Here is a 24877-nt window from a genome sequence, read left to right as displayed (position 1 = left end):
TCTTCACAGCTCTTCTCCGGTCATCTGCTGCAGCTGTCAGTACGCCAACAGTTGACTGTGTGACCGACTCTCTTTCAGTGGAGACCCAAGCACCTGCACAGCTCATTCTGCACTGGTGGAGACTGCATCTGTACCAAGATTGGTGAGTGGGCAGTTGCCCTTCCTTCTGTTACTCAGTTGCACAGAAACACTGCAAGCAGACATCATTGTAACCCAGCCATTAGAGGAATCTTTGCTGCTACCACCTCAGTTCATCGCTAGGCCTGACATTACTATCCTTTATCCCTCTTCATCATTAAAAGGGCCCCAACCTGCTAGCAGAAGACCACATTCCTAAATTCGGATTGACTCTACCCCAGATCATTGTTAATTTATCATTTAATTAAAGAGGCACTTTACCCCCATACTAAATACTTGCCAAGAGGTATTAATTTGGTCCCATTACAGTGCGCCAGTGGTCCAGAGGAGTTGATGGGTTTCTGAGTCCCCCCACCGCTACAAGCAGTGCTGCACTCTCAACAGACACCTTTGCACTTTGAGTATTCAGTTTACTGATATCATTCATGTGGTGTTGCTAAGCCCTTATTATTACCTTTATGGTCTACTGAACCGTGTGTATTGCTGTAGCTAGTTGTAAAACCCTATGAAGTAACGAGTCATTTCTAAAAGGTATTCCATACAACTGTGGCTATTGAACGGTTGTGTCCATTGCCCTTTATTATGCTGTGCTGGGTATTATTGGTGCGCAATATTGGTCTAACTGTGTCTGAACCTAGAGTGTCAGAATGGTTGAGGAGTTTACAGGGTCAAGGCAACACACAAGGAAAAGCATCATCCAGCAGCTCCTATGGGGGCAGCGCTATACATGGTTACGTGTTTCAGAGTTTACAACAGCCATATCCTATGAAAAAATTAACTTTGTTTATGAAACACATAGAAAATAGAATATCATAACACTTAAGTTCTTCATTATTTACACAGATTTTTAAACAATTAACAAAATATTTGACTGTTATATTGTTGACATACTGTATATATGATGGAATATCATTAGGTGGAATTGTTAATTAATGATTTTCATGTAAGAAACAATTATAAATAAAGATTTAAAAAAAACATTTCCATTGAAAATCAGTGCCAGCAGTAATGCACAGAAGATTTTAATTGTTCAATGATTCAAAAGAAATAAGGTATATAAAATAATTGTTGTAATATAGAAATGTATTAATCAGCATGCATCTTTTGATTGTAGAGAAAGTCTGCAAATAGATATAACAGAAATATGGTTAGTAGGAGTACAAACAAAACAGTAAATGTTTATGTCATATATGCAGCAAAATAAAATCCAATGTCCTACAGTAGTAAAAATAAAAAAGGACATCTGGCTGCAGCATATACATATCCCTGGTACTGTCCCCTGCAGTCTCACGGCTCCTCTATATAGCTGAATGGCAGTCAGCATTATTTAATATGCTTTCAAACACCTATCCTCATCTTCATAACATGAAGGGAGGTGTTCTGTAGACCAGCGGAGGAAAACTGGGAAAGGCCAAAGCCAAACGCATGTAGCCCTCTAGTCCTAAACTGCAGCAACTATGTAAATTTAGTTTTTGGCTGGGCTATAGGCTGCTCAGACTAATTGTACAGCCTATAGCTGGCCTTTCCCTAAGCTTAGTCGGGGTGTCCATACCTCATTGTCGCCAGTAGGTGTCACTGACACCACATAGTCATGGTATTAGATTTTTATAGACAGACTGAGTTCTGAATATTCATATTTCTTTCAGCCATCCCAGTAGGAGGTTCATGGCCAATGACCCATGCTGGGAGAGAATATAAATATGTGGGGCAGGCCATGTGCTAGCTCTCTTGCCTCAGGCTGAGGCATCAGGAGTTGCTGCTGGAGGGAGCTCTGTGACTATGCCCAGAAGCCTATTGGGGCCTACCTACTGATCAAAGGGGCCATTTGCGGGGTCGAAGTACAAGGTGGAATGTTACAGAACACAGTAGGAATAGCTGTAGTTGTTCTGTCTCCTCTGACCTTTTTCTGCAGTGGGGTGCATAAGGCATTGGAGTCCTCTGATATGAGTAGTTGTGAAGACTGAGAATGAGTGTGCTATCTGAAAGCATGCCCTGCTGGAACAAACTGTGAAGAGAACAAGGGCTCGTTCACATTTGACTGTTTTTCCAACTCTTGCCAAACGCCCCTATAGTGGTTGACAAGCGTCGGTCCGGCATTTGCGGAGCGTTTTTAATGCTCCGCAAATGCCGCATGAGCGGTTTAGCAGCGGTTGCTAGACATTTGACAAGCGTTAAAAATGCCCCACAATCGCCTATAATGAAGTTTGAATGGTGTTACCGCTCCGCAAACGCCTCCGCCGGCCAGGCGTTTGCGGAGCAGCACCATTGACTTGAATAGGAGGCTTCAACTCCTCCTGAATCGACCAGAGGTGTCCGTTTTGCCGCGACTCAACGTGACACTAACGCTCCCGTTTGAACAGCACTATGTGCTGCAATGTGCCTAATTTTCCCAGGCGTTTGGAAAATGGTAAAAACGCTTCCCAAACGCTTGTCTGCCGCTGGCTAACAAGGCTAGTGTGAACGTAGCCTTATATACTAATAAAAGCACCTTGATCCTACTTGGTGATGGAAGCTAAATTCTGTGGACTTAGTATACATAGGGAAGCTTTTCCAAATTCAAGGTGCTCCCAAGAAGAGGAATGGAGGTGTAGAGGGAAGATGTGAACAAGTAGGTGCTACACCCAGAGATAATCCCCATAGAGGTGGAATGTAGGTGCTCTGGCTCTGTGTGTCTTCACAGCACAGATGCAACTGAATGATGAGGATTGGTATAGCCGACACTCGTCTTCCTGAATAGTAAACTTTTTTGATCAAGTAAAATATGCATATAAAATGGCTTTAACAGTCCTCATTATAGAGGGAAGATGGCCTACAAGAAATGTACTTGAGTTTTATACAGAAATGACAGCTAAAGAAAGACAACACCAGTGTACGCTTTTTGTGCCAAAGAATTCTGCTAGTATGTCAGATGTGATACCAGATGTCATGGAAATCTTGGCGAAGTTACAATAATGTGCATTTTATGAGTGGCCATTCCTTTTTTCTTAAATACTGAGACCTACAGCTGGGGATGTCAAGAGTGAACCTATGGCCAGGAGTATGACACAATATGGCAGAGAGTAACATCAACAGGTGGGTAGTTCTATCCAAGTAGAAGTAGAGCAAGGCTTACACAAGGTGGTGCCAACATCTGCCCAATCGTAGGCCCCTTAAAGGGTTCCACTTTAAAAACCCCTGGAATTATTCACTGTTCCAAACAAATTCCCCTGGAATTAGGAAGCAGTTTTCAATGCAATCAGCCACCTGTAACAGTATCTGTAATATCTATCATCCTTTAATAGGTAGCTTCCCTGCACAGAGATGAAAATATTATCACACTAGATAGCAGTAATGTCATTCCACTCTATCAACAAGATTTGGTGATTGCAAGCCTAAGGCCAGGAGTCAATGGGGTGTACATTCCTTAACAAAGACAACTAATGGAACTTACAATGAGAAAGACCATTGGCAGCTTCAGTTTAGCAGTGATTTGAGTAGAAGCAGCGGGATTATTCCCAATACTGCTCCAGCACCTGGGAAGAAAAGGAAAAAACAAGTTTTAGAGAAAACTCTTATGTTATACATTTAATAGGGTCTCCCTCTGATCTCTAATTCTGGACTTTTTATCAACCTGAAAATTCCAGTTTCATGCATAAGGTCCTGTTCACACCATTTGTGCATAACAACAGATTTGACTTGCATAGGCTTGTTTACACCATGTGCAGAGATATTCATATTTATTATGTACATCTCTGCATGGACATAAAGAAACCAATTGTTTTCTATTTGTCCTTTTCACACCATAACACTAGTATCAAGATATGTAAGATAAATTCTCTGTAGGGGGACAAAAAGCAATTGTTCTCTATGTGTCCTGTTCACACCATAATGTTGATGTCACGTCAGTTTATTTTCCATGCAGAAAACTGCATCCGCATTTCAGATTCCTGTGTAGAAAAAATCTGCACATGATATTAGTGTTGTGGTGTGAACAGGGCACATAGAGAACAATTGTTTTCTGTGTGCCCTTGCAGAACACATGCAGAAAAACTCAAGTCTCTGCAGATGGTGTAAACAAGGCCTAAAATCAAAGGTGTAACAAGAACCTTCAGGATGCCAATGCAAGAAACCATGAAAGGCCCCCCCTAACCCCTGGCTGGGGCCCTTCCCCCTGAGCCTGGTGGCAGAGTGCAATCGTGACCTTTGTGACCCTGATAGTTCCGCCACTGGTGTCCAGTAGTTTTTTATTTCTGTTATTTTATTTATTATTTTTACCATTTTATTCTATTTTTATTTTTTATATAGTATTATTTTTTACTATTTATTTTGGTGAAATATCAGGGGTCTAAACAGACCTCTGATGGTTCACTTTTGCGACAGAGAAAGAAGATTGAGGACATTGTCTTCAATCTCCATCTCTTCAGCCTCAGCAGCACAGAATGAATGGACAGGAATAGCTCTGTACAGAGCTTCCTGTTCATTCATAAACTTAAAGTGTTACTAAACCCAGGACCCTGCATTCACTCTGTTTGGTCTCCCACAGTACACAGAACATGGAAATGCAATTATTTTAGTAAATATAAACTGCTAAATACCTTTTCTCATCAGCAGTTAGAGCAGTCTTGTGACTTCTATCAGTGTCCAGCCGAGCGCATGTTAAAGCTTGTAGGAGGAGTTTTCATTCTGCTGTTGGAGGATGCAGGACCCCTGTCCTCTGTCTGGACAGTGCTGATTGGCCCTGTGCTGATCACATGCAGCCTCCCAAGAAAAAAAAAAACTATCTAGCATTACACACCAAATTGAGCATGTGCAGAGTGCCTCCACATGATATGTCTCATCAAGAGATAAGAGAGGGACACTGGAAGAAGGGGAGGATCAGAGAAGTCAGGTCAAACAGCGTTTTTACACAGTGCAGAGGATTAACCCTTTAGGTTCCACGGTGAGTATAACAAGCATGCTTTACTGCATATACATACTGATTTTACTGTTGTGGGTTTAGTAACACTTTAAAGCGGAGCTCCAGTCTCTGGTGAAACAAGTAAAAGGCAGCAGCTAAAAAAACTGAAGCTGCTGACTTTAAAAAAACAGCCACTCACCTGTCCTAGTGTGTTCACCCGGACGGTCCCGGGTTCACAGGCCGTCTTTTCTCCCTGGAACCGGCATCTTAAGTGTGGGCACCCAGCTGTGACAGCCCACTGTGCATGCACGAGTAGTGATGTGCATTATGAATGGTCCTGTAGTCATCTGGGACCTGTCACGTGTCAGAGTAAACACAGTTTACAATGCTTTAAGTATGAATGGACAGAGTCAGTGATTGGTATGGATTACTGACTCTATTCATTCAGACAAGGAAGGGGCCGGTAAATGACACATTTACCGGCCCCTTCTGCACTCTCCATCCTGACAGCTTCCCCTGCAGCAGCAGGTGGCAGAGGGGAGGGAGCAGGGGTGGATTGACAACTCATGGGGCCCCCGGGCAATAGGCGATCATAGGGCCCCAGTGTCCTTGCCCAAACACAAAAAAGCCTATGAAAAAGGTACCAGGGGCATCTCATGGGGCCCCCTACTGACCCCGGGCCCTCGGGCAGTGCCCGAGTTTCCAAATGGACAGTCCACCCCTGGGAGAGAGAAACTTGGATGGATGGGGGTTGCCAGCAAAGGACACAGAAGCCTGGAGAGCAGGGTCATATCTAGCCTGTCTGATGTGGGGGTGCAGTAAAAAAATGCCAGGGGGCAGAGGATGCAAGGTCACATGGGCAGTGTTTAGGAGTCAGTAGGGCAGTGTACAGTGGGCCAAGAGGGCAAAAATAGGGCCAGCAGTTTGCAGGGCAGTGTGCAGAGGCCATTAATTTGTAGGACAGTGTACAGGGGGTTATCAGAGCAGTGTACAGGGGATAGCAGGGCAGGGATGAGAGATCATCAGGGAAGTGTACAAGAGTCAGTAGGGCAGTGTACAGGCGGTCAGTAGGAAAGAGGATGGGAGGTCAGAAGGGGAATGTAGAAGAGTCAGTACAGCAGAGCACAGGATTGGGGTTAGCAGGGTGGAGAATAAGGGTTATCAAGGCATAAGACAGGAGTCAGTAAGGCAGAGGACAGAGGTCAAAAGGGTAGTGTACAGGGTTCAGCAGGGCAGGGAACAGAGGGTTAGCAGGGTAGGGGACAGGGGTCAGCAGAGAAAAGGACAGGGTCACTACTGGCAGGGCACTCAGCAGAGCTCCTCCTTCCATCCCCTCACTGCACACAGCCTGGGCACTTGGTGAATATCCTCCTTCCTACATAGCGCATAGCTGAGATTGGATTCCCTTACAGACACAGGCTCAATCTGCACAGTGTGTAGCTGGCTGCTGCAGCTGGGCTGCCATTATAATCTGGGTGTTTCGCAGGTCAGAACTGTGACATAGGAGCCAGCTACACACTGTGCAGATTCAGGCTGTTTCTGTAAAGGAATCCGGTGTCAGCTATGTGCTGCGTGGGGAGGAGGAAGATCTGTTTAATGCCCTGTGTGTAGTGCAGGGAGCGCTAGGACGAGGTAATATAACATCTACTGGAAAGATGATAAACTGCACCCCCCCCCCACGTGTGAGCATCTTGTCTCAGCATAAATCCCCCCCCCTCAAAAAAAAAATCTCCCCCACCCAAAAAAATCACTCCTCCTAGCACACATCCTCTATCCCTTCAAATTTCCTATCCTAGCACAAATCGTCACCCCCAAATCGTTTTAAAACGTGTGTTTTGTAAACAGGTAGGGGGCGCGCGTGAGGTGCGCCGCTGCCCTACCTGTCCTGTCGATCACAGCCGCGGATGTCAGTCGCCGGGTCACAGCCGGTCCTTACCGGCTATCTCCCGGTGATCGGTGGCAATCAGTGACAGAGAGCACAGCTGCAGTAGCTGTGCTTTCTGTCACTTCCCTGACAGCTCGAGGACAAGCTGATCGGGACAGAAGAGTTTCTCTCTCCCGATCAGCCTGTCCCCATCCAGCACACACCCCCCTTAGTAAAACACTCCCCCTCACACAGATAACCCTTCCCTGAAAAATAAAGTTAACCCCTTCCTCCCCAGTGCCATTAGTACAGTGTCAGTGTTTTTTTTTTTGCACTGATCAATGTATTGGTGTCACTGGGGATGTCAGTGACCCCAAGTCAGTACCCCCCAATGTCAGAATGTCCGCCGCAGTCCCGCCATAAGTTGCTGATCGCCGCCATAAGTCGCTGATCGCCGCCATTATTAGTATAAAAAAAACTAAAAATCCCAGTATCTTTCCCGCCATTTGTAAACGCTATAACTTTCACGTAAACCAATTAATTTACACATATTGGGTTTTTTTCTTAGCAAAGACATGTCGCAGAATGCATTTTGGCAGAAATTTATGACTACATTTGATTTTAAATTTTTCTTTACTGGACATGTTTTATAGCAAAAAGTCCAAAATATTGTTTTTTTTCCTCAAAATTGTCAGCCTTTTTTTTATAGCGCAAAAAATAAAAACCGCACAGGTGATCAAATACCACCGAAAGAAAGCTCAATTTGTGGGAAAAAAAAGGGGGCAAATTTCATTTATGTACCGTATTACATGACCGCGCAATGGTCCGTTAAACTAGCGCAGCGCTGTATAGCAAACAAATGGCGTAAATTGCAGTATCTATACCATAGTTTGTAGACGCTATAACTTTCGCACAAAGCAATCAATATACACTTATTGGGATTTTTTTTACCAAAAACATGTAGCAGAATACATTTTGGCCTAAATTTATAACTAACTTTGAGTTTACTATATATTTTTTATAGCTGAAAGTAAAAAATATTGTTTTTCTTCAAAATTTGTGGCCTTTTTTTGTTTATAGCGTGAAAAATAAAAAGCGCACAGGTGATCAAATACCACCAAAAGAAAGCTCTATTTGTGTGAAAAAAAGGACGTAAATTTTGTTTGGGTGCAGCATTGCATGACCGCGCAATTATCAGTTGAATTAGTGCAGCGCCGAGTAGCAAAAAGAGGCCTGGTCATTAAGGGGGGTAAATCCTCTGGAGGTCAAGTGGTTAAATTTTACATGCCTCAGCAGTTACATTGTCTACATCATAAAATGTCATTGTGCACTATGTTATGCTGAATAAATCACTCAAAAAATTAAAGAAAGAATAGTGAGACACAATTACTCCATATAGAGGAAGCAAACTGAAATACAATACTCCAGCACTATATAGCAAACACTCCATTCTCAGCTGCATACAGAAGTGACAGTGGAGAGACAGTAGCACACTGATCTTCCCAGTGAATGGCTGTGCAGGGGGGGGGGGGAGTCTGTTTATTGGAGAAGACTCCCAGCACAACTAGAGAACTGATCACGATGTGCTCTCAAGCCTAGTGTGATCAGTTTTTTTTGTATTTAAATAACTTTCTCTTTGTTTATTTTTATAAAACAAGAGAAGAGACATAAAATGTTAAAATCCAACAGATCAAACGGCGGTTTAGAGAAGTACCTGTTCAATGACAGTACATGGTATATATATAACATTGGACCAAGAGATAACCAACAAAGGGAACTAATAACAATCCAACAAAGAATGTAAAGAATGTAGACATAATAAGGGTGTCAAGCAAACAACCTTGCATATATAGATCCAGAATCCAAGAGTAGATGGATATAAAAGCAGCTTGTGTAGGGGTATACAAGCATATATTGAAGGGCCAAAAAGCGTATTGCAGCTTATAATGTACATCATCTTCCCATATATAAAAACAGAAAAAAAACATAGAGAAGGAAGTTAAAGGGAGAAGGATAGAAAAGAATCAGTAAAGAAAAAGTGAAGGACAGTTTTTAATAGGAAAGTAAAGGGACTGACAGGATCACCAGAGATTTCATACAAAGAAAGCAATACAAAGAGAACAGGATACTTTTTCATACAAGTACGGTGCAGCACGCACTTAAAAGGAATATGAAATGTTGGGCTTACATATTCTTTAAGGTAAAAAGCCTTTAGAACCACTTTAATCTGTTAAGAGCAATTTTCACATTTCATTATATCATATCAGTATGCCATAAAATTATTTCTGTTACAAAGTCTGGGAAAGCTATTTACAAATTAAAGTTTTTTTTCTTTTTTTATAATTTTGCAAAAGCTAAAAAATAGACAACATGGACTAAAAATCCCCAAAATGTATAAACAGTATAAAAATCGACAAAATGGCAAATAAGATACCAGCTATGGAGAGTAAAAGAGGATGATAACAAAGGCCAGTTAAGCTTTTTTCTATTTAAAATTTGCTTTAATAATGCATATGTTCTGAGAACCCAAGCTAGTTAGTTTGTAAATGTTTGCTTACAAGACCCTGTCACCACAATGCAAGGCACAGAAAATCAAGCATTTTCTTTATTCACTTGCAATGTGCCTTTTAACTTGCTAGAAAATGTAAGTACCCCAGGAGAGTCAATTCCCAAACACAGCTTCCTCCCTGGCGTTCCAGATGCCGCCATGTGTCCTTGGGTGGTGATCCTTTTTCCAGCTCATCTAGCACACTTTCACTCACTAGTAAGTTGCCACCATCATCATTTGATGACATATCTAGTGGGAATTCCATAGTCTGCAGTAATGTATTTGGCATATTACATCATGGCAATTGCAAATACTCTTTATATCTATTGCAGCATATTACATGTTCATTTGCCACCACTGAGCGGATGATCCACAGTTTTTATCCGGGCAGTTCATCTGCTGGGGGGCAAAGATGCTGGGCGGTCCCTGGTGGGCCCCTCCCTTTCTATTTCCACATGAAGGGGTTGTGATGATGGCTAAAACATGTGATTTCCTCTATATATGGGGTATTGACACCTTCAGGTGGTTCAGCTCTAAGGAAGGGCGTTCTTCTCCCGAAACACGTCAGCTATTCCAACCGGGCAGTTGTTGGAACAGGACCCATTGTCTGGGACTGAAAGATCTGGCTCTATGTCTGTTTCTATGGTTTACTTTTGAATATCCATTTGTGATCTATCTTTTAATAAATCTGTTATCTTGGTAATGCACGAGGAGAGTTCTCCCTCTTGTGATTTTTTTCTTGAGAGCACTACAGACTGACCAAAGCTTTGTAAAGTTGAGGAATCTATCTTTTAGCAGCCTTCGGAGATAGATTAAAAAAAAGATTTACTGGGACAAAAGAAAACCATACACAAAAAGACAATGACACAGAAAGGGTCAAACAGCAGCTCAATGTACTGCCTCCATGCATAATTAATTAAAAAATCCCTCAATGTTTGGGAATTCTTTTATTCAAACTTTGCCCATGGAAACTAAACAATTTATAATGCAATGTTTTCAATATACTAAATGGTATTAACTCAGGCTCCCAACCATTGATCCTCCAATTGGCACTCCACTTCCCTCTTAAATTGAATTGCACTGATTATCCTAAAAACTACCACCCATCCCTTTGTCCACTAGTTCAACCTCCATTTAGTCAGGTTTTTCTTAATGTTCACCACTAGGCCCAGCACTGTTAGCTTGCTCTCAGCCTATACTAAAACATTGTAAATTGTATTTCTTGCATAGACTTGTTGGTCAAATGTTGTGGCCATTCTTATTGTTAATCACATTCTCACATTAATATAAAAAGAAAAAAAAAGCAGCTGAATGTACCCAGCCAGTTTAAGGGGCATTTATTGAAGGTGGCACACAGATTGCCCCTAACAGATCCCTTAGAAAGCACTAAGACACGTATCCAAGTGACAGAATTTTCTCTGCGGAGAGTGTAGCTGAGAGTAACATTTGTCACATATTGGTGGCAGCGGCAGGGATCTGTGATGGCTGTTGTCATATATTTGTGGCAGTGGCTGGGATCCAAATCCATGTTTGTCCCATGGAATAATATAGAGCTTCACTTGAATGGCAGCTCTCAGTCTGTTGGGGCTGCTGAGGATACATCTAAGATGGTGACTTCCAGCAGCAGTCCCAGGCAGTAGCCTATCCAGGGTATGGTATGTATGGAATGTGCTCTGGGTGCCTCTGGGTGCCACTTGAAGGGGCATATTTGGGTGTCCTATAACACAATTCTGCTTGCAATCCCAAAGCACCCTCATCAGATTAGCATATCAAAGCACTGTTATTTTATTGTGAAATCCCGAATTTCCCCGAGTCCTCTGTTTAATAGCATCATATGTGTTCCATGGTACAGGCAGGCCTACAAGTGTTAAGTACCTGATTTGACCTAGTATTAGCTTCTTGCGTCCCTCTGTACAGCAGAGCACAGACTGGGAGAGGAAGAAGAAGCAGCAGCACATGTAACCTAGCTGGCATGCTGCAGTATTCATGTTGCTAACAAATTTGCTCATTAGTCTATTGCTGCCTGTTCACTGTCCAGTCAGAGGCCGGGGGAGGAACATGACCTGTAAGTGTTAGTTGATTGCAGCATAGAAAAATCAAGTCTCCTGGCCTGTGCTAGCAGGTTTGTGTAAATCTCAGAATTGAATTGGCAAAAAAAAAACATCAGCTACCATATATTTATTTTAACAGTGCAATTAGCTGTTGTCCTAATGTCCTTGGAGTGAGGTTTTAAATAAATATAATCAGCAGATTCTTTTGAGCTGGAACTTGGTGGAACTCAGTTCCACCACCTCTGGCTCAGGCCTTCTGCTCCCTGCTCACCACTATCACTTTAAACACAGAAGTCCGGCTTCTATGTTTACAAGTGACACTATAAAGCAAACAAGGAGTAAGTACAAATGCGCTATACAGCATAAAACCACAACCAAACTACAGAAAAAAAGCAACAGCCTTCCACCACCAGGTGATAAAACAATGCAAATGATGAATAAAATGTCCTCATTCAAATGTGACTGTCCAACTTTCCATTTCTTGACATTCACTTGACATGTAGAGTTACAATCACCCTAAAGTGTGGGGTGAGACGCATTCACTTTAGGCACCTCATTCACTGCAAGGAGTTGCCGTTCATATATAACCCATTGAAATGTTATTACTTGCAATATATTAAAATGAATTTTAGATGTCGGTGGTCTGATATTCAGGGTCACTTGCATGGGCAGCACAGCCCTCTGGAACTTGTATGCTGTACAGCAGAACTCAGCTGGTGAGCAGGGCAGTCAGGGACTACATATCCCAAGAGAGAAATAATAATAAACAGAAAGCTCCAATCATCAAAATAATTCTATAAAAAGCTGCAAACTTCTAACCCAAAAATATTGGTGAAAAAATAAAAAACAACAAAATCAGAATGCGCTTATATCATATATCGTGCAAAACTGTGCAAAGATTATAAATATATATTGTAAAAAAGAGACCCCAGTGAATCTCTACATAAATTGTTCATATACAAAAGTCCAAAATCCCAAATTATTTCTTCTTAAATCAAATAAATCCACCGTGCTCAATCCACCACCAGATGAATGGAATAAACTCACCAGAGCTAGATGCTGATCAAATTATAAATCAGCACAAGCGTATTTGCTCTGGGAGCGATGAGAAAATCCAAGGAAGCACCCTCCTGTAATTAGAAATCCAGGTACCAGGAGCAATACTCCGCAACCACTCTACGATATGGCCAGGACTTTTTATACAGCGATCATCCTCCAAACACATGATAGTATCACTCCAAAATAAAGAAAAGGCATGATGGTGCAGTACGTAAAAACTATGTATGTTTATTTAAAATTCATATTACTCACAAAGCAAGTGTCCACCTGACACTGGTATAACAAGCGATAGAGATGCACAAAAGCATGTAACGAACGAACGAACTCCGTTCACTGCGGACACCTCGCGAGTGCTGATTTATAATTTGATCAGCATCTAGCTCTGGTGAGTTTATTCCATTCATCTGGTGGTGGATTGAGCACGGTGGATTTATTTGATTTAAGAAGAAATAATTTGGGATTTTGGACTTTTGTATATGAACAATTTATGTAGAGATTCACTGGGGTCTCTTTTTTACAATATATATTTATAATCTTTGCACAGTTTTGCACGATATATGATATAAGCGCATTCTGATTTTGTTGTTTTTTATATCCCAAGAGAGGTAGTGTGAGGGCGAGGGCATATAAATATCAAAGCCCGGGAGATTGTCCAGGAGAGTGCAGGGAAAAACTGAAGAAGGAAGTGTGCTGACAGCTGAAGTGCTGAACTAGGCCACGGAGCCAAGGTTAAAGAGAGAGGAAGAGCCTACTGACTGCTCAGTTTGCCACGCTGCCCAGCACGCCAATCTGACAGCAGGAGATGCCGAATCTGAGCCAGAGAGTCTGTGGACTGACCCCATTTGCATGGAAGGACAGACCGTTTGATCTGCCAGATTACTTTAATCGGGTGAGAGAGACCCATGCACCCATAAACCACATGAATACTGACAGTTTGCCACTCCAGCTATCTACCTACACATAGTTGTGAACATTACATAAAGTTACCTCGGTTTGCGCCCTAGTTCTCACAGCCACCATTATTGAGATATATCTACAGTTGTGTTCAAAATAATAGCAGTGTGTTGAAAAAAGTGAATAAAGCTCAAAATCCTTCTAATAGCTTGTATTTCCATACACACAAATGCATTGGGAACACTATACATTCTATTCCAAATCAAAACATGAATAAAAATATATCAAATTTGTGTTGTTCCTCTAAAAAAATGTAAGAAAAGTGAATATTAGACTGTTGTATTCTTCTTTACAAACTCAAACATTCACTATAGAAACTGAAAAATGTTTGAAGAGTTTGCTTTCCTTTGAATCACTTAATTAATATTTAGTTGCACTGTTTCTGAGAACTGCTGTACATCTGTGTTGCATGGAGTCAACCAACTTCTGGTACCTGTGAACAGGTATTCCAGTACCAAGGATGATTGGACTACATTCCACAGTTCCTCTCTATTTCTTGGTTTTGCCTCAGAAACTGCATTTTTGATGTCACCCCACAAGTTTTCTATTAGATTAAGATCCGGGGATTGGGCTGGCCACTCCATAACGTCAATCTTGTTGGTCTGGAACCAAGATGTTGCACGTTTACTGGTGTGTTTGGGGTCGTTGTCTTGTTGGAACACCCATTTCAAGGGCATTTCCTCTTCAGCATAACCTCTTCAAGTATTCTGATGTATTCAAACTGATCCATGATCCCTGGTATGCGATAAATAGGCCCAACACCGTAGTATGAGAAACATCCCCATATCATGATGCTTGCACAACCATGCTTCACTGTCTTCACAGTGTATTGTGGCTTGAATTCAGTGTTTGGGGGTCGTCTGACAAACTGTCTCCGGCCACTAGACCCAAAAAGAACAATCTTACTTTCATCAGTCCACAAAATGTTGCGCCATTTCTCTTTAGGCCAGTCAATGTGCTCTTTGGCAAATTCTAACCTCTTCAGCACATGTCTTTTTTTCAACAGTGGGACTTTGCGGGGGGCTTCTTGCAGATAGTTTGGCTTCACATAGGCGTCTTCTAATTGTAATAGTACTCACAGGTAACTTTAGACCTTCTTTGATCTTCCTGGAGCTGATTGTTGGCTGAGTCCTTGCCATTTTGGCTATTCTTCTATCCATTCGAATGGTAGTTTTTTGCTTTCTTCCACGTCTTTCAGGTTTTGGTTGCCATTTTAAAGCATTTGCGATCATTTTAGCTGATCAGCCTATCATTTTCTGCACTTCTTTATATGTTTTCCCATCTCCAATCAACTTTTTAATCAAGGTACGCTGTTCTTCTGAACAATGTCTGGAACAACCCATTTTCCTCAGAATTTCAGAGAGAAATGCACTGTAACCAGCATGTAAAACATTTGCTGCCTTCCTTCCTTAAATAAGGGCAATAATTGCCACCTGTTTTTCAAAGAATGAATGACCTTACTAATAGAACTCCACACTGCTATTATTTTGAACATGCCCCTTTCAATTAGTGATTCAATTACAGAGAATCAGCAGCATGCATGTCATGACTGTTGGGTCTGTTGGATTTCTATTACTCTACTACACCTGCTAGTAAATTATTTGCCATGTAGAAATATAATTTCTACCAAAAACAGTGATTGATCAGGTTAGTGATGTCTGACTGCTATTATTTTGAACACAACTGTACATTGCAGGTTATTGTACAAGCTGACCGCAGGACATACAGTTGCGGGCAGGCTACAGCAGTACCAACTGAAACGACAAGTTTGCTTTCTTCAAGAACACAGGATTCCCATTACTGTTAATTTTTGCTTTTGATGAACAAAGGGAGCTGTCTTTGCCTATAGACATTCATGCCAATTGTTGCTATTCATTACCTCAAGCCTGCACATGCTTAGTGCATTAAAGGGGATCCTGTTAGAATTCGCTACCATCAAGAGGAAAAGTGTTAAATCTCCCCTTGTTCCTTCACTATTCTTGTGTTACCATCCCAAGGAACTACAGTATATTCCACCCCTCAACTCAACTTCATGTCAACTGGGCTCCAACAAGCACGCAGAAAACATTGTAGTGTTCTTAAAGTGACAGTGCTCAATTGCAAATAAAAATTCTCTTTCCTTCACATTTAATCCTTGTCACCCAGTTCAGAGAAACCACAGTGAGCTTATCTTTTTCTTGATAGTTGTTTCAGCTCACTGGGGATGCAACAGTCCCCTCAGATTGGGGGCAGTGTATTATTTCTGAAAGCAGGCCTGCTAACAACTATTGTTACTTTACTGTGAATGTTGTTACTTTTGCTCACAACTGCCAACAGTGATTATATTTGCTGCATATCAGTGTCATTTTGTTCTTTTTGACCAAGTTACCTTTAATGCCAGTATAAACTTCATATTGGTATCCTAACTTGTGTGCGCGTCCATTTTACAGCGGTGATTTAGTTTGGTCATGAAAGCATGGTGGTGTCAGCAGAGGTTGTGCTTTCAACAAAAGTTTCAGTTTGACAGGGAACATAAAAATGACTAAGCAACGCTTAAGGGGTTATTACTATACAATGAATGGCAAAAAAATTGCTTTAATCCACTCAATCCCAAGCAATGCTTCCTTCCATGGACAATATTTCCACACTGGATGGCTTGAATTGCTACAAACTCAAGAAAGGAAACAACACAGTCCACATAGCATAATCTCAACCAAAGTCACTTCCAGCCTGTGATATGATGTGACTTCCTATCGTGGTATAGTCACAAAGATGTGACTATATGGCAATAGAAACTGACGTCAGAGCACAGGCTGGAAGTGACGTTGGTCCCAGTGGGTGCGTGAGACACTGCTAGGGCCACACAAGCCTTGAGCCTAACTGCATTGATTTATGGATATGTAATATGCATGTATCTAGTACTCTTGTGTTTTTAAACTCGAATGAAGAAAATTTTATGTGTGAAAGGGATTGCACTGTGCGGACTGGATTGTTTCCTTTCTTGAGTTTGTAGCAATTCAAGCTGTCCAGTGAGGGATTATTGTCCATAAAAGGAAGCATTGCTTGCATTTGAGTGAATTAAAATGATTTTTGCTATTCATTTATATGAATGGCAATTCCTTGCGGTGAGTGAGGTCTTCAAAGGTAATGTGGCTTACTCCACAGTTCAGGGTGATTATAACTCTACATGTCAAGTGAATGACAAGACATGGAAAGTTGGACAGTCACATTTGGGTGAGGACACTTTATTCATCATTTGCACCTTTTTATTACCCGTTATTGGAGGACTGTTACTTTTTTCCTTTTCTCTGTTGTTTGGTTGTGATTTTATGCTGTATACTGCTGCTGGAGTGATTTGTATTCACTCCTTGTTTGCTTTATAATGTTATATGATATATAGTACCTGGCTGACAACAAGTTTGATTCATTATTCCCCCTAGAGCACGTGGTATAGTATTTTATACTTATTTTTTACTTATGTTTACATGTGACAGCTTGTTGCCCAAAGACTCCCACAGGTCTGATCACTTGAGCGGCTCCCACTAAGTCCAGGATAGGGACAAAGGAGATGCAGGTGCCTGGGGTGCAGTGCAGATGCCGACACCCTCACTGGATGATCTCCTTGCAAGTGAGAAAGGCAGGGCCACCTACAGTGTGTGGGGAGGTACTACAGAAGAAGACAAGTGAAAGTGAGATGTGGATGGGGGATGCAGAGGTCAGCTGTTGTGGAAAAAGGCTGAACTTTGTGTGTGGTGCACTCCAGAATTCTGTACTCTACATGCAGCGCACCCCTGAACTTTGCACTCTGTACATAGCTCACCCCTGAACTCTGCATGTAGCGCAACTCTGAACTCTGCACTGAAAATTTGACTACACGCACTATTTGATGCAGTTTGGAGGGTCTGTGTGGTCGGAAGGGGGGTTTTGAGGGGTTATGGTTGAGTTTCTGCACCTATTTTATAAGAAAAAAGCCCTGAATATATCATATAAAGTGAAGACTACATAGCAGATATGAATGTGGAAAATGCAGAAAAATAATAATTTTGATCTTTAGAAGGTTTTCTACTTACGCAGTGTGGGTTCTCCACTCAGTATCATGCGATTCTGTGCTTCAGCAGGCATTGTGTAAATAATAGCAGTCTGAAGAAAAACGGAAACAAATGTAGCATTGCCCTGTGTTGATAAACCCTGTATAGTCGTTGCTGTGTCCATAACATAATCAATATACAGATTGGTGGTTCCTTTTTCTGCACGAATTGCTGAACTACTAAAAGTTAAACCAGTGCCAACATGTATTGTTAACCAGAGTCCTCCAGTGATGCTGATGGTGTAGACATGTGTTATCCCATAATTTGTGGCACCCACTACAGAAAAGACCAGCGTTGGATCAGGGCAGGAGTTGTTTGCTCTTCTGGAGCCAATCCTGGTAGGAGTATTGCACAGGGTCATATTCTTCTTAGCTGTAATGTTAACTAGAAGTGGATATTGCTGGGACATGTGCACTGGTGATGATACAATTTCCGTGGTTCCAAGCTGGAGATCATGTACCTTGACATAGGCGTACAGACTATGGATGATCTCAAGGTTCTCTCTGGTCTGAGCTGCAGAGAAAAAAAATGCAATAGGCTTCCTGAATTTAAAAAATTGTCAGCTGAAATGATACCTTATGCTGTGTACCTGAGCTGCAAGCCACATGCACTGGCGTCCCATAGTCCACAGTATAGAATTCTGATAAATATTCTTATGTTGGTCACAGTCAGCTTTTTAACTTAGGTCTGATCTGTCAAGCCAACAACATGTATCGACTGGATTTGTTTGAAGCTGATTCTGACTTAAAGTGTATCTAAAGCTAAGAACAGAATATAATATATTCCACTTTACCAGTCCTTATATGTGGAGGCTGGATTAGTTTTCACTCTCTATTCTGTGTCTATGAAAAAGCAGTGTTGTCACCCTAGGACATGAATTACGGAACACCTCCCCTTCTCATCATCTCCATAATCTAGCAGGAGGTGCTTTGTAGTCCAAAGAAATAGCTTGGAAAAAAATGTTAACTGGAAACTTGGCAGAGAGAGCATTTTGAAATTATCAGCTCACTAGGTTTCCAACAGCATTAACAGATTATTTTGCACTTATTAAACAGATTCAATCAGTGCTATATTTAAACTTTATTGCCGTAGGCTGACTACCTAGACGTTATCAAACGCTACATAGCGTATTTTTCACTCCATAAGATGCACTTTTTTCCCCCTGAAAAATGGGGGGAAATGTCTGTGCGTGTTATGGAAAGGCCGTTCTGGTATTCCCCCCCCGTGTTAGAATACCGGGCCAGCCGCTCGGCTCTTCTCTGCAGACCTCCAGTGGTCCTAACTGTTCCTCAGTCCAGCGGTGTCCTCAGTCTTCTCTCCCCGGTACCGGCATGGGTACCCGGCTGTGAGAGCTTGCGGTTTCACAGCCGGGTGCCCACTGCGCATGAGCAAGTGTAGCTGGCCAGCTAAGACCGGTCCTAGGTTGTTAATATGGTTCACATATATGTGTATACCAAACCTGCCAATAACCTCAGTATAGTATATATGTGCATATGTTAAAGCTAAAAGCAGATTCATTGCTGTAATTTATGTCTTTGAATGTTATATGACATTTATATATTCATTGTGTTAGCAGAAGCAGAAAAGGAAAATATGCCTTTAAGAGTCAGTATAGAGCTGAGCCAATCACAGCCAGCCTCACACTGTACAGAGCCTTAACCAATCCCAGCCAGTTTCACATTTGTGCCTGTGTAAAACTCCCTGCTAGGATTTTCTAGAGACACATGCTCACCAGACAGAAGAGGAAACAGACAAGTTCCAGTCAGAGAAGCTTTATGGAAACAGAGAAGGCCAAATAGGTATTTAATGCACTTGTATGTTCCTCTGTTGTTTAACAGTGCAGGTAGATCTGTATGTAAAAACTGTTGTGTGTGTTTACTTGTAGTTCCACCGAATCTAAGGAATCTAACGAATTTATCAATCTACCGAAATAATCTAACGAAATAAGCTATCGAATCAAACCACTGTAATACGAATTAAACCATTGTAATATGAAAGAAATAAGTCACTGTAAGATAAACGAAACAAGCCATTGTAAGCAGTTATATGAAGAAGATTGAAGTTATTAAAGAAGTTAACTAAAGTATTCGGTGTGCTCTTTAAACCTACTGCATCCATAGAGCGGCATTGGAGGAATTACAGAGTAAAGTCAGTCTAATCAAACAAAGAAACAGCAATTGCATAATTTTTCTAACGCCACAGCGCACAAGGCACCAAAGGGTGCTGCACCTGCCACAGCAAGTGCCACGCTTTGTGAATGACCCTGTAATCTTCTGGGACCTGTCACGTGTCCCAGAAGATTACGGGGAGGGGGAAGGACAACTCCGGGAAAGTGGGAGCGGGTATCTGTCAAATTCAGGGTACCCGCTTATCCCCCTCCGCTCTCCAAGGGTCCGCAGTCTCTGGTCTTCTGTACTATGTCCGCAGTCTCTGGTCATCTCCTGTACTATGTCCGCAGTCTCTGGTCATCTCCTGTACTATGTCTGCAGTCTCTGGTCATCTGTACTTTGTCCACAGTCTCTGGTCATCTTCTGTACTATGTCCGCAGTCTCTGGTCATCTCCTGTACTATGTCCGCAGTCTCTGGTCATCTCCTGTAGTATATCTGTAGTCTCTGGTCATCTCCTGTACTATGTCCGCAGTATCTGATCATCTCCTGTAGTATATCTGTAGTCTCTGGTCATCTCCTGTACTATATCCACAGTCTCTTGTCATCTCCTGTACTATGTCCGCAGTCTCTGGTCATCCCTTGTACTATGTCCGCAGTCTCTGGTCATCCTCTCTACTATGTCCGCAGTCTCTGGTCATCTCCTTTAGTATGTCCGCAGTCTCTGATCATCTCCTGTACTGTGTCCGCAGTCTCTGGTCATCTCTTGTAGTGTGTCTGCAGTCTCTGGTCATCTCCTGTAGTATGTCCGCAGTCTCTGGTCATATCCTGTAGTATGTCCGCAGCCTCTGGTCATCTCCTGTACTGTGTCTGCAGTCTCTGGTCATCTCCTGTAGTGTGTCCGCAGTCTCTCGTCATCTCCTGTACTATGTCTGCAGTCTTGTCTGCAGTCTCTGGTCATCTCCTGTAGTATATCTGTAGTCTCTGGTCATCTCCTGTACTATGTCTGCAGTCTTGTCTGCAGTCTTTGGTCATCTCCTGTAGTATATCTGTAGTCTCTGGTCATCTCCTTTACTATGTCTGCAGTCTCTGGTCATCTCCTGTATTATGTCTGCAGTCTCTGGTCATCTCCTGTACTATGTCTGCAGTCTCTGGTCATCTCCTGTACTATGTCTGCAGTCTCTGGTCATCTCCTGTACTATGTCTGCAATCTCTGGTCATCTCCTGTACTATGTCCGCAGTCTCTGGTCATCTCCTGTACTATGTCTGCAGTCTCTGGTCATTTCCCGTACTATGTCTGCAGTCCATTGGTTCAGAATATTTTTTTTCTTGTTTTCCTCCTCTAACATCTAGGTGCGTCTTATGGTCAGGTGCGTCTTATGGAGCGAAAAATATGGTATATAGTATGCACCTATTTTAAATAACAAAGCCATACCCATTACACATAAGCTCAGCAGAGTGAAGACTTTCAGTCCTTGATTCATCTTTGTGCCTTTAGAGGAGACTATCCCTTTCAGAATTGCTTCATGGCCAAGGGAGTACCATTTAAATAGTTGTATCAAGCGGGATGTCTGCCAGAAAACCAGATTTACATAGCTTAGTAAAAACAATTTCTATTGCAGTCAATATATAGTGAATGATTTAATTGTGTTCTCTTCAAAGGCCAGGTAAACCTTCTGGAAAAAAAATAACACAGGTACTGCAGAGGTAGGCTTGGGATTTTTTTTAAAAAGTTAAAAAGTAATCATTAGAGAGCTGTTCAGCATATACAGGGCTGTCTTTAATATTGATTGGACCCTGGGCAAATATTTTCATGGACCCCACCATGCAATTTTGCTCTCCACCTGCTCTGAGACATACAATAAATAGCAGCTAGACTAAAAATCAGTTTATTTAGCAGATTAGGCAGCAATAGGTTGCCGGAGGTTACAGCATTTATCAATACAGCTCACTGACTGGTTGATAGAGGTTACAGCACACATTACAGCTCACTGATTAGTTGCTAGAGGTTACAGCACATGATTTCTACTTGATGATTGGTTGCTAGAGGTTGCTGGACATCATTACTGCTCACTGGTTGCTAGAGGTTACTACACATTATTACCACTCACTGATTGGTTGCTAGAGGTTACTGCACATCATTACTACTCGCCCCTTGGTTGTTAGAGGTTACTGCACATCCTTACCACTCACTGATTGGTTGCTAGAAGTTACTGCACATCAATACCGCTCAATGATTGGCTGCTAGAGGTTATTGCACTCCATTACTGCACACTGATTGGTTGCTAGAGGTCACCACTGCACATTATTATTGCTCATTGGTTGGTTGCTAGAGATTACAGCAGATCACTACTGTTCACTAATTGGTTGCTAGAAGTTACTGCACATCATTACCGCTCACTGGTTGCTAGAGCTTACTGCACATAATTACTGCTCACTGATTGGTTGCTATTGGTTACTGGGAATCATAACCACTTACTTATTGATTGCTAGAGGTTACAGCACATCATTACAGCTCACTATTGGTCACTTAATCACGTCTCACTGATTGGTTGCTGAAGGTTACAGCACATCATTTTCTCACTGCCTGCACACCATGGACTGGGAAGGTAATGGGACCCAATAATAGACAGAAAACTCCTAGGGATTCTAGGACTCCTGGAATCAGTGGCAGTGCTGGAGGGAGGGTGTGAACAGTGGCAGTGCTGGGGGGTTGATGGGATCAGTGGCAGAGGTGGGGGGCATGGAATTAGTGGCAGTGGTGGGGAAATGGGATAAGTGACAGTGCAGGGGGGATGAAATGAGTGATGGTGCTGGTGGGGGGATTGCATCAGTGGCAGTATTTGGGTGGATGGGATCAGTGGCAGTGCTTGGGGTAGATGGGATCAGTGGCAGTGCTTGGGGTGGATAGGATCAGTGACAGTGCTAAATGTGGATGGGAGGTGACATTTCTATATCAAACACCAATGTAAGAGGGGATTTACACTGACCACCATTATAAGGGCAATTCTACACTTGTACACATGTAAAGGGAGATTTACACTGACCACCAATGTAATGGGGAATTTGCACTAGTGGCTAATGTAATGAAAAATTTACACTGACAACCAATGTAATGGGGGATTTTACACCAACAACCAATACATTTTTACACTGGCCACCAATTTAGGGGGAATTTACACTGACCACAAATTTAAAGGGGGCTTCTACATGGACCACTAATGTAAAAGGAGGATTCGACACTGACCACAAATGCAAGTTAGGATTTGTTACTGACTACCAATCACTTTCCTGACACCAAAGAAACGTGCTTCCCTTTAGCAGATACACAGCAGTGCCATTAATTATTAATGAGACCCTTACGCATTTGCTGAGGTGCGTGTTTCCACATACACCAAAATTCACAGTGCTGTGGCTCCCTGTGATTTTGAAAAAGGGTCAGGGATTTTATTTTTGCATTTCTAGCATATAGAATGAATGGGCTGCCCTACACATGATGTACATCTCCCCATCAGTACACCTTTGCATCTTAAATTTCCCTGCTAACCTCTGCACCCCAAAGCTCCCCTATCCTTTTCACTCTGACCTCCCCCCTCCTTAACCCCACATGCCTCCTCTGCTGATATTTGCACCCACCTTTCTTACCTCTGCACATCCCCTTCTTGCTCACCTGTGCACTGCAACTGTAATTCCTTTTCTGCCTACCTCTGCACACACACACACACACCACACTTTGCTTATCGTTGTAGAACAGGCTTTTTCTTTTTTGGAATGTGTGTGAGGATGTATGAAAAAAAAACTAGGGAAGACACAGAGACAGTTTGGAGAATAGGAGCTTTATTTGTATATGTGGTCACTGGATGGTGTAGACCAGTGTTTCTCAATTTTATTTCAGTCAAGGCACCCATTAAAATATGGACAGTCTCAAGGCACACAATAAAATTCTGCATAATCTCAAGGCATCACATTCTAAAATGTAAAAATAACTACTCTAATATTTTTAAATAATGCAGTAACATCCATACATGTAGAACACCCAACATTAGAGGTGATTTATTCTTCTAAAGCAAACACACCTTTTGCACACTGGTACTGACTAGTATTCCAGTGTTTCTCTTCTACCTCAGTTTCTCTCCCTCACTCATCTAATGGGAACCCAGTGCTGACAGAGAGGGGCAGGGGACAGTCAAACAAAGATACTATGCAGGCACCCAACATCCTCCTTATCAACTGATGATGTCATTGGTTGTTAGGATGCTAGCAGCTAGACGTTCATAAAAGTGCACATGGAAAACCTGAGGCTTTGTGTAGTAAAAGGCAGGCTGGATCTACCTGCTGGTATGTATACAATTTTTGGGCAGTTTTTAGGCATTTTGTCAAGGCACCCTTGAAGAAGCCTGAAGGCACCCTGGTTGAAAAAGACTGGTGTAGACTAAATCTGCTCAGATTCATGGGTGGTAGATTGCTTGTTTTCAGGTCGATTGAAAGTGGTTGAAAATGTCTGAAAGTTGATCATTTTTATAAGTGGGTTTAACAGGAGGTAACCTCTGTTTATGCATTTTTCATCATACATATACTCATTTTTGTCTAAAGTATAAGGAGCAAAAATGGCTCAGGGTTGAACTACAGGTTATTTAATATGCTACTCAGACCCCAGTTAGAAGATCTCTACCACCCCTGGCAGGCTGTAGGTGAGTTCTCCATAAACTGAAGAACTGAAACATCTGAACCCTAATATACTATACCATGTGCACATGTTTTAATTATTATTATTATACAGGATTTATATAGTTCCAACAGTTTGCTCAGTGCTTTACAATATAACAGGAGACAATACAACAACAATACAGTTCAATACAAGAGGGTTAGGTGGGCCCTGCTCCTCGGAGCTTACAATCTAAAAGGTGAAAATAATAGCTCAGCTACACAGCAAAGTTCCCAGTCTCTTATGACATTGTTAGGGGTGAGTGTTGGGACTCACCAGGGTCACTAAATCCTGCTCCCTTGCAAATAAGTTCAAGAAAAGATTTTGGATGGAGCAATTTTTTTTAGGAAGATATCACAAAAAAGAATCTCCACTCCAGGTCCATAATCTGTGCAGATTTCCCAATCCCAGGTACCATTTCTTCTCTTCAGCTCGCCAAAGCTACAAATTTAGCTGTCATTGTAGGAAGAATAGGGGCTGCACTGCAGAAACAATCTCAGAGTAAAACT

General features: G+C 42.0%; 1 protein-coding gene across 1 annotated transcript; it reads right to left on the bottom strand.

Moving 5' to 3' along the window:
- Positions 1-1144: 1144 nt before the first annotated feature.
- On the bottom strand, positions 1145-21172 carry LOC149447476 (uncharacterized). The gene is made up of 4 exons (XM_089652487.1): positions 21099-21172; positions 17540-18070; positions 3569-3650; positions 1145-1259 (listed from the first exon to the last, which is right to left on the bottom strand). Exons 1-3 carry the CDS (start codon positions 21145-21147, stop codon positions 3592-3594), a joined length of 639 nt encoding a protein of 212 aa, XP_089508613.1. The 5' UTR covers positions 21148-21172; the 3' UTR covers positions 1145-1259; positions 3569-3591.
- Positions 21173-24877: the final 3705 nt, after the last annotated feature.

The sequence above is a fragment of the Staurois parvus genome, unplaced genomic scaffold, assembly GCF_062004578.1.
Source record: "Staurois parvus isolate SC_StPar_1 unplaced genomic scaffold, SC_StPar_1.0 ptg000684l, whole genome shotgun sequence".
Taxonomy (NCBI): Eukaryota; Metazoa; Chordata; class Amphibia; order Anura; family Ranidae; genus Staurois; species Staurois parvus.
Note: the sequence above shows the minus strand (reverse complement) of the source record. Positions and strands in the feature narration are given on the sequence as shown.

Coding starts and splice junctions, on each gene's coding strand:
- LOC149447476 (XM_089652487.1), bottom strand. CDS start 21,147: ATGAATCAAGGACTGAAAGTCTTCACTCTGCTGAGCTTATGTGTAATG. Junction 18,071..21,098: donor GCTGAGCTTATGTGTAATGG/GTATGGCTTTGT, acceptor TTTTCTCTGCAG/CTCAGACCAGAGAGAACCTT. Junction 3,651..17,539: donor GAGTGGAGAACCCACACTGC/GTAAGTAGAAAA, acceptor TTTTCTTCCCAG/GTGCTGGAGCAGTATTGGGA.